Genomic DNA, 10,331 nt, shown 5'->3' with positions numbered 1-10,331 from the left:
AATGATATTTTTGTGATAAAAATAGCCCTTTGAGCAAAAAAAAAACTTTTCCTCCTCAGTTGAGGAGGAGGATCCTCCTCGCTCTCCTCCTCCTCCTCATTTTCCTCCTCACCATTCCTCCTCCTCAGAGGAACAATCCCTGATTCTATTAGTTTATATATACTATAAATCTGCAATGTATTCGGAAAAAACCACATAACAAAGATAGAAGAAGAAAAAAAAGGATGAAAAGCCTCCTTTGTTTGAAAGAATTATTTACCTTCTATTGAAATCAAAAGATTTTGCTGTTACCCTTCAAAGTTTCTCTTCATATCAGTGCGAATGTTTTAATTAAGGCAAAAAATATTTATCAAAAAAAGGAAATAAAAAGAAATCTCACCAAAAAAAGGTGCATTTAAGAAGAATGGAATTAAAGTCAAATATATACAATAAGAAAACTTTTACATTCCTTCAGTGTCATTTGAACTCTATGCTCTGTAATCGTTTTTAATTTATTATAATACAAATATGCACAGTTTTTGTGGTCATGGTTTACTGTTCAAATTAAACTGAGGAAAATCCTAGAATGATTACACAGTACTCCTCCTATCATCTTTAAAATTGTGCAATTTTCATATGAATGGATAATAGATTTCTCAGTATTTAAATATTTGTTACAAGATAAAATAAATCATTAGATTATCAAAGAAACAAAAAAAATGTATACGCTTTGAGTCGATTTATTTTCAGAGAAGTATTATATAAACATCATCAAATTCGTGTTGCGTAAGTAATTTGTCGTCGAAAATACGATTTCAAGAAATTGTTGGATGGATTTGACTGCAAAGTTCACAAAATACAACAACTGGACGATTTTTTTTTTACAATTTCATTTTATTGAATTTTGGTAAATAATAGCTACATTTGCAGGTGTAATATTTCTTAATTTGATTCATTTGAACGTTTTTTTCCTTTTAAGACACACATGTTGTTTGAGCTGCATTTGTATATGCAAGGCATTAAGCATAATTAATAATTAATTTTAAAGCTTGCCGTTTACATTTCTCTCTTGCGGTTGATTCGTTTTAATTAAATTGGGTGTTCATTTTATTCTTTGTTTTGTGCGTTTTTGATATGTTTTCATTTCTCTTTTCATTGTTATTGTTCAAAAGTATTTAGCAAAATATTCTATATCAAAAATGAATATATGAAACGATTGAAGCATATTATGAAGATGATTAAAAGGGTTTAAGGCAGGTCTTTTCACAGGTGATTTTTCTAAAATTGATACAAATCGCGTGCATAATATTTATTGGATGGAAAAACGGCCAGTTCACGTAATTTTCATTTGGTTTCTTCTCATATTTTAATATTTTGTTAACTTAATCTTATCCTAATTAATATTGGTGCAAATGATTGCTAATGATAAATTTCAGTGCCAAATATATGAGTTTTTCTTGTAATTTTTTTTCTATAAAAAAAGAACCGAAGGAATACCAAAAACAATCTAGCCAGTTCCTAAAGAAACACTTTTTTCGCGCAGTGAATAAATAGTAGTTTGAATCGATGATGAAGGTATAAGGTAAATTAATGTCATTTTTGGTTTTTCAAAACCGTATTTTTGTATTTCACTTAGTTTTCTGTGCTCTACAAAGTGAAGTTTTAGTTATTACTTTTTTTTCTACTAACGCTTAAGTTGATCATAATATTATTCATTACACTATTCGTGTGCAATAATTCATCAAATTCTATCTTAGTACTGTTACTTGAAACTAATACAATTAAATCATAAATATCTATTCTCTCTCTTCATTGTGATACAAATGAGAGACTTCTAATATACTTCGAATATTACTGAACATCGCATTTAAAATAGTGAAATTCTTGTGTTGTTTAAATTCAATCGCTCACTCATACTTTGTCTCAAATCGATTGTTAAACATAAACAATGTGATTTAATATGAGAAATGCAAAGAAATGTTTGTTTCTCTGAAAATAATATTACATCCTATAATATTTCTAAATCTTTTCATTTTAAATTGTTAATACTACCGAAAGTTAAGAACATTTGAGCCAAAAGTCTTAATATTATTCACTTTTAGATAACATTGTTTTTCTTTCTAAAAATCTATATTTTGGTATGATTAATTGCTTCGATTAACTTTCATCTCAACTGGAAATGAACGGCAATTGGTAGATACGAGACGTCGTAGAATAAAAGAATATGATCTGGTTTCATGAATCATAAACAATTCTTATACTTTTATTGGATGGTTTCTGTCACCCATTGAATTTTTCATCGATTCATGACCAATATTTTGCATTTGGATTTGTGTAATTCTGTTGCATTTGACTGTATTCATTTGGTGGACCGTATACTTGATGTCCATACATTTGATTCCAATTTGACTCGGACATATGTTCGGTATATGATTTGATTGCCGTTGGCAATGTGGACGATGGTTGGGCTGGAAGTGAAACGGCCGTTTGTTGTGGTGGCGGTGGTGTTGATGTTGACATTTTTATTTGATCGGTTGGATATTTGTAGTCTTCATTTTTCAAGCTCGTTCCATAATCGAGCGATGGTTGAAAATGAACTGATCCGGAATAATTTTGTGGCATTAAGCCGGTATTGTGATGAAAACTGGCTCCGTATCCAGTGTGCTGTGATTGTTGCACCAAATGATCATAATGTGTTGGTATTTGATGTACATCCGTTTGATTTGGATTACTTAAATTCGCCGAATATTGTGGCATTGATAGAGCTGACATTGGTGGTGCCATGTTTGATATATTATTGGAACCCGTGTGCTTACGCAATCGTGCACGACGATTACTGAACCAGACCTGTGTAATTTTTTGATATTTATATTTGGTTTTATATTTCAATATTTGGAATATGCAGACTTTTGTGGCCTGCTTTAAACATACATCGGATTTCGAAATATTATTGAAATGTATACCTGAATTCTGGCCTCAGTGAGGCCAGTAGATTGAGCCAACTCTTCGCGTGTGTACACATCCGGGTAATGAGTGCGACTAAATGAACGCTCCAAAGCATCTAATTGTTCACCAGTGAATGTGGTACGTGATCGTCTTTGCTTCCGTTTTAATGGAATGCCCGGCTCCGATTCCGTATCGCTTGATGAATCTGAACTACGACCTGAAATAGAAAAATTCAAAATTAGAAACACCACATTTTTTTTAAATTTTCATTTCACATGAATCACGAAAAGTTAAAAGTTTCCTGATCGAAAACAACAAGGAAACAAACGAATTAAAAATAATAATGTTTCTGCTGCAAAATCACTTTAATTGCTATTAAGCCTAGGGGGGAGACACCCGCGAATCCATTCACCTTTTGTGTCGGATTTGTACGATTAGTATGATTACAAAATTTTACAAAGATTCACATTCGATTCAAATTTTTGATTTAAATTGCTATGATTCCAATGATTTGCACAGATTCACAGATTCGTAAAGATCCACAGATTCATTAAATATTCACATTTTTGTGTTTTTTCTTTTGACGTACAAACGTATGTTTATTTTATAGAAAATAAATATGCTAGCAAATATAAATTAAAATAAAATTCAATTATTTTTGTTTATGCAATGATTTCATTTTTACCGACTTTTAACAATGGAATAAAATTTAACTCAACAATCAACACATTTTATATTATTGACAAAGTGACTTTGTCAAAGTCCCAATGATTCATGAGATTCTTCGGATCCTTCGGATTCTTCGGATTTGTGAGTTTTGTGTTTTTTATTATAATTCTAATGGAATCGTTGGAATCAATGAAATTATACAATTGAGTATTTTAATATAGATTTTTCATTTTGAATTGGTGTCTACCCCCTAGTTTTAAGCGCAGTCTATTAACATTGAATGGTTAAATTGATATAGTTTTCATTATATGGATAATATCAAACACATGATGCTGTCTATCTTTGACGCAAATTTAAACAAATGCAAACATTCAATTTTCCAAGCACCATTCACATAAAAGCATCTAACGCGCGCTCAAGCACGATGAGTCGATACAGTCAGTGCTGTGTTTCACTTAAATTATTGCATTATGAACGTTGCATTTATTTTATGATTGCATGTACAATATACACGCCAGATTTTAATTTTTTTTTATTGCAATTGCCATTTACTTTTATTAGTATGTTAGCATTTGACTGTGTTTCGTTTTATTTTTTACGAACATGAAATGCTTGGTGTATTTTTTATTCTTCTGAAAATAGAGACGTTCAATCTATGTATATACTTTCACTGGTACGCGAATGCGGTGCAACATGTTCAATTGTTTGATGATTACTTTTTATTATTCGGTATATGTGCGTGTTTTTATTCAGTTTTGTTCTGTGATCGCAAGCCACACTCATTTCTCACCACTTCAATCGAACAATCGTTAAATGTAACATCCTTTTGTGTGCAATGTGGAAAATGTATCATTAAACCTTCGCATTTATTAAAATTGGAATACACATTTAGCGTCAGCATCATCACCGTTCTCCATCATCATCGAAAGTTCGCACGAGAAAAGAAAAAAAAACGCTAGCAGAAAATCGAATTGAAATAATTTGCCATTCGTTGCCACCCACATCTTTTAACCATTGCATTTTAAACCAAAGAAGAAGAAGAAAAGAACAGAGTTTTACGAAATGACAGCGAAAAGTGAATTGGAGTCATTTCCATTGTTATTTTCAAATCATACGAATTAATAGAAGAGTTGAAGCGGATTTTTAAAAATAACACTCTATCATTTTTGAGCATTTAAAGCGATATTCATCAGCGATGTTGACGCAAACATGGCAACATAATATATAAGAATCATTTTTCGGGTAAATTACCCCAAATCAATATTATTTTTTTTTACTAATTTCTTTTCATCTTATGTGTAACATCATTTTTTTCAATGGAAAGGTTTATCAACTCTGAGTGGGTTCTTTTTTCATCTTGGTGAAAGTATGAAAATCATCATACATCAAAACGTCATACACACAGCAAAACCATGATTAATTATAATTATAGAATATACGGTATCAGCAGAATTTAAAAAGGGACGCAGTCTCAGACGTCTGCACTTCATCAATGGCTCTAATTAAATGGAAATATGAAGTATACGGTAGAGTGTGGAGTTTCAAAATGAAATTGCAATCAAAATCGAATGCAAATAATGAGATGAACACAAAAGTGAGTGAACGCTTTCAACAAAAGCCGATGACTAGAATATAAAAAAAAAAACATAAATAAATAAATAACATGCGTAAAAATTACAATTTAAAATGAATAACAATATTAGTATTAAGAAGCGATTTGAAGTAAAAGAGCTCTCTCTCTCTTTCTCTCTCTGTTTCGACCGAGTTTTTTTGCACACACAAACACGCAAAAAGAGAAATAAATTCTTTGCTCTCAGTCCATCAAACGTAGCTTATGAGTTGGCTGCATATAAAAATGGATTTTATCACTCGATCCAATGTAAGTCACGTAACATTCTCGCTGACTCTCGTATGCGGTGCGTCATGCATAAGAAACCATACACATTCGATGTGTATGATTTGGTTTCATTGTTTCAATGCTCTTTTTCTTGAGCACCAATTCCCTTGACTCAAGATCTTTTGTTCATTTACGCGCGCACGTAAATTTTTCCATCTGACTTTATTATTATGAGTTGTGGCGGTACTTCACATCATACCGCAACTAATCCCATCGGTTGTTACCAGAAGAAACTTAAACGTATACACGCGTTACAAAACGAAATCGAAGGATTTCAATCGATTCGCAGACATACTGACGATAGCCTGAGAAAAATTTTCAAGTACCAAAGAAGACGATACACACGATGAAGTTCATGGCAGACCGGAATGGAATATGAATTCAATGAGTGATTTGATGACGAGATTTTCAACGCACACTCACATACACAATATCATCGGCTAGCACTTTCCAACTGGCAGTTATTTTGAGTCGAAGGGCCAAACCAAATCGAAAGATGCATACCATTCGCTTGTGCCATTGAGAACATAATGATATACATACTGTATAACGTATTACTGTCAAATCGGAATTATTGGCAAGAAACATTCAAATCTTTATTCATTTGTAATGCCCGAATGTAACTTGCTCGAACAAATGGTGCGTGGGCGACTTTTATATGTAATCTATGTGTTTTTATCGTTGTTACGTGTGTTTATTAATAAATTTTATTCAGATTAAAGAGCCCAAAGTATGTTAACATTTTATCTTCCCTTCCAAAGCGGAAATTAATTGGTTTTTTTCGGTTACAATCAACTTTTCCGATTTGATAAGGATGCGAAAATGTCCAATTTTTGTGTGTATATACTTTTGTGGGGGGGGGGGGGGTGGTTGTTGGATTGATTGTCATTTGATTGTTTGACTGATGACAGAATAGCTTGAAATATTTTGCTTATTAAATCGGCAACATCAATCGTTCAACGCGAACGACAAAAAGAATCCACCGTAAAATCCATCAAATTACATTTTATTTCAATAGTCGTTTTGTGCTGTTACTTCAGCGAACATTTGCCGCATGACAAATCTAATCGAATGCGCCCAAAAAATACTAACAGTAACAACTAACTAACAGTACGAGTATTCATTTTATTATTTTGTTTCGGCTTCTTGTTGTTCATAATTCCTTTCCATGAGTCCTATCGATATTTGAAGAAGAAAAACAAATTATTTCGGCACTAATTTTATACGACATTGGGTGCTATATTCCGCTTAATGTTTCACCGTAAAACTATTAAAACCGATTTTTTTTTGTTGTTTTGGTCCATTGAAAACCATTTCATAGTCATTTGTAACACAGTTAAAGAAAAATCTTTAAAATCATCGAATAGAAATTATTGTCGGCAAACATTTTGTAACCGAAATGTTGAAATCAAATCATGCAATAAAATCATGTCGTTTTGTTTTGAAGTATTCAAGCTAAAAGTGCGTTTGTTTTAAATTTCTTTGAAATTCTTTTGAGGAATGTATTGTTGTGTTTAGCAAGTTCAATTAAATTGATTATCAATAACAAAATGAATGGATCTTCCTTGGCTGATATCCCTTCTTGAATGTGCTTGACATTTAGTTCCCTCGAGGTGACACAGACTAACAAATAATATCACATCACTGAATGGATCCTTTTATTGCTTAATTGTCTCAATCATTGTGATTTATTACATACACATTTTTATTACTTCAACGAAACGTTTATGTTTTTTTTTTTAAGTTGGTTTATTTTTATTGTCAGTATTGCATGATAATGATTTTCTATTTAAAAAAAATGTTTTACTGTCGATATTTTTGCCGTAGCGCTTAAGAACAGTAAGAGTGTGAAAAATAGGCTCTAAAAACGATAACAACAATACAGCAAAAGTGACCAAAAAATTATGTTACTTTTTTGGGTTTGAATTGTTTATTGTGTGTGTCGGCGCGTTTTACCGAAATATGGACAAGCAACGTTCAGTTCGGTGTTTGTTGTGTCTTTTAAGACGATGATCTTGTATGATGAATAGCACAAAATTAAAGAAAATAAAAACACAGAACAGACAAGAATCTCATCATTTCTCGCTTTTCGAATAATATCAATTGTTTTCGGTTAAGTTGTTGTTTTTCCTTTATTTATTGTTTGCACCATACTATGAATTATACTTGAAAAAAAAATTTGTACATGTACTTCAAGTCGATCAAAAATCCAATCGAAATTTTGAAGGAATGACATATTCCTCTTGATGGATACATAAACACACAGTTACTGCGAAATTGTCAGTTCAAATCGCATGATCGATTCGATGTGGAAGATTTTCCAATATATACAGATTGATTGAATTCCCCAATTGAAGAGACTGATTTGATCACACACAAAAAAAATGACTTGCAATTACTTGACACTCGCAAGAGTATTTTGTGTGGTCTTTTGGGTGACACAGTCGTCAAAATTTGATGTTTAAAAGTGTCTATCGGTACATGAAAAAGAAATCTAAACGAAAAACATGATTGAAATCGTAAATAAATGGATAGAATTTGGTGATAACGCGATGGCAGCTGATTTTACTCGACCGTATCGAACGTATTTACCATGTGAATTTATTTCATGTGACATGGTTACAGCCTCCAATCACACCCTTATTCACGATGATTTACAGCTTCACAGTCGAGATGCCAAAACTCGCAACTCAACATAAATGCAAACACACTCTATTTCCAATAAATATATTGACATCGGTTGTTGTGGTTACTTTTTTTTGCGAGAGAGAAGAAAAGAATGTATTTGAAAACAACAGGTCACAAATAAGGTAACAAAACGATTGAGAAATGAAAAGAAGTAAATATGTACATTCGAAATAAAAAAATGGCTCGATAATTCTTTTCATTTATGATTTTTTATCAAATAAAAAAGAAAGACACATACACAGAGAGAGAGAGAGAGAGAGAGAGAGAGAGAGCAAAAGGGAGAGAATGCGCGAGTGGTTGGTTTTTCTTGTTCTGTGTGATGGCGGCATTTTAAAAAGATAAAGTAAACCACAATTTTTCACGCATTTTACGCATATTACATCGAAGCGACAGTTCGAAATGCCTACATATTGCCGCTTTGATGCCATGCTACCGTTAAACTTGCTCTGTATTGCTCTTATTCGTCGTTCGTATTCAGTATGCATTTATGTGTGGTGTGAGTCCAAAATTGTGACGAATGTTCACGCAACACAAACTAAGCTTGAACACCCAATTCAAATCACAAAATCACCATCTCTATATATGTTCTGTTCCAATAATAAATACGAATGTTCCTCGTCAAATAAATACCATCAATGTTGAAACACATCCATCAAATCAGAAAAACGATCGAAGCAGACGACTTGGTTCCAATCATAGTTTTTGTTTCTTATTTTAAAATTGAAATATTTAGATTTTTGCCGTTGTGAAGGGCTTGCATTTATCCAAATAGGCTCTTGGATAAAAAAAACTTTCCATTTCATTTCTAGTGAAATGAACATTCCGGGTGAATTTATTGAAAAAAAAATTATTTAAGAAATAAAATTGCATCGTAAGTTTGAACCTGTATTGTGTATCGTATGTGAACTGCGGCGGGGGTGTCTTTTTCAAAAGAAAAGGAAAACTCAATTACGATGCTACTTTTATGCCTTTTATCCATTGTATTAGTGAAGTCAAAAGCCACAATAGCAACACAAAATCCGCAGGATTTGTACAGAAACAACAAGTATTGGTACAACTGAAAGGGCATTGTAAATGAGAGAATTGGTTGAAGGGCTGATACAAAAAAAAATTGTTGTAAATGTTTGACGACAAAACGTTTTGTACGAGAACAACGAATGAAATCTTAAAATCATTTGTAAAAGGAGGAAACGATCTCACACAAACAATACAACGAAAGGCACCGCAAATATCGGCCCGCATTGAAGTCAGACGATGTGAAAATGTAATACACAAAAACAAAACTGACCGACAGCTAAACACTACGAACGTCGATGTCATCGCGTTGGCACTGCAAAATTAATCGAACCAATTTTCTGATATAAAATTCCATATCGTTATACCGAATCAAACGCATACATTTATTAATATGTATTTCCGTATGCCAATTCCATTTGCTGAACTCATGCAACAGTCTACCGCTGTGCGAATCAATTCAACTATATATGTGTATGTGTGTGTGTGTATTTACGCGCTCTGAATTTGTGTCGTACGATGGTCCGGTGCCGGTTTTATGCTCATTTTTGTCATTTAATAAATTTATAAGCCGATCATTATATTATTATTTTGTGTCATTTATTCTCAATGCAATCTATTAGCTGGTATTATTATTGATTTTTCTATCTTGTTTTCAACTTGTTCGTTTTTTTTTCATCTATTCAATTGATTGTTCACTTTTGTTTTGCTATCACTTTCAAGTTATTTTGTAACAATTTTTTTTTTCACATTTCATCTCAAACCGAAAATGATTTTTCGTTTTGGCTGTTGTTCGATGTTTGAGAATAGTATTGAGCGAACGTATTGTATACATGTTTGTTGTTTTTGTTGTTGTTGTTGCATTTTTAATGGTGCCCAATAGAAAGAGAATGGAAAAAAGGTCATATAAAGCGACTAGCAAAATCGGCTTATTGGAATACCACAATATTTAGTGTACAATATTTGAAATGTCAACGCCATCTCACCAGTACAGATGAAAAGTGCCGAAAAATCGGCATCGTTTGAGCCATTCCTTTCAGATCGGGGGGTGAGTTCGTTGCTATTTTCATTTATATTTCTTCTTCTTTTTCCTCTCTCTCTCTCTCTCTCTCTCTCTCTCTCTCTCTCTCTCTCTCTC

General features: G+C 32.5%; 1 protein-coding gene across 4 annotated transcripts in view; it reads right to left on the bottom strand.

Annotated features, from left to right (window-relative positions):
* Positions 1-910: 910 nt before the first annotated feature.
* LOC116339097 (protein gooseberry-neuro-like) overlaps positions 911-10,331 on the bottom strand; it is a 25,617-nt gene continuing 16,196 nt past the window's right edge. For all 4 annotated transcript variants that reach the window (XM_031764757.1, XM_031764758.1, XM_031764759.1 and 1 more), the window contains 2 exons: positions 2,943-3,142; positions 911-2,826 (listed from right to left, as the gene is read on the bottom strand). In XM_031764757.1, the coding sequence (XP_031620617.1) occupies positions 2,284-2,826; positions 2,943-3,142 (743 nt within the window). In that variant the 3' untranslated portion in view covers positions 911-2,283. The remainder of the gene's footprint in view (positions 2,827-2,942; positions 3,143-10,331) is intronic.

Source organism: Contarinia nasturtii, unplaced genomic scaffold (genome assembly GCF_009176525.2).
Source record: "Contarinia nasturtii isolate CC-2019 unplaced genomic scaffold, AAFC_CNas_1.1 Cnas_scaffold_493, whole genome shotgun sequence".
NCBI classification, from domain to species: domain Eukaryota; kingdom Metazoa; phylum Arthropoda; class Insecta; order Diptera; family Cecidomyiidae; genus Contarinia; species Contarinia nasturtii.
Note: the sequence above shows the minus strand (reverse complement) of the source record. Positions and strands in the feature narration are given on the sequence as shown.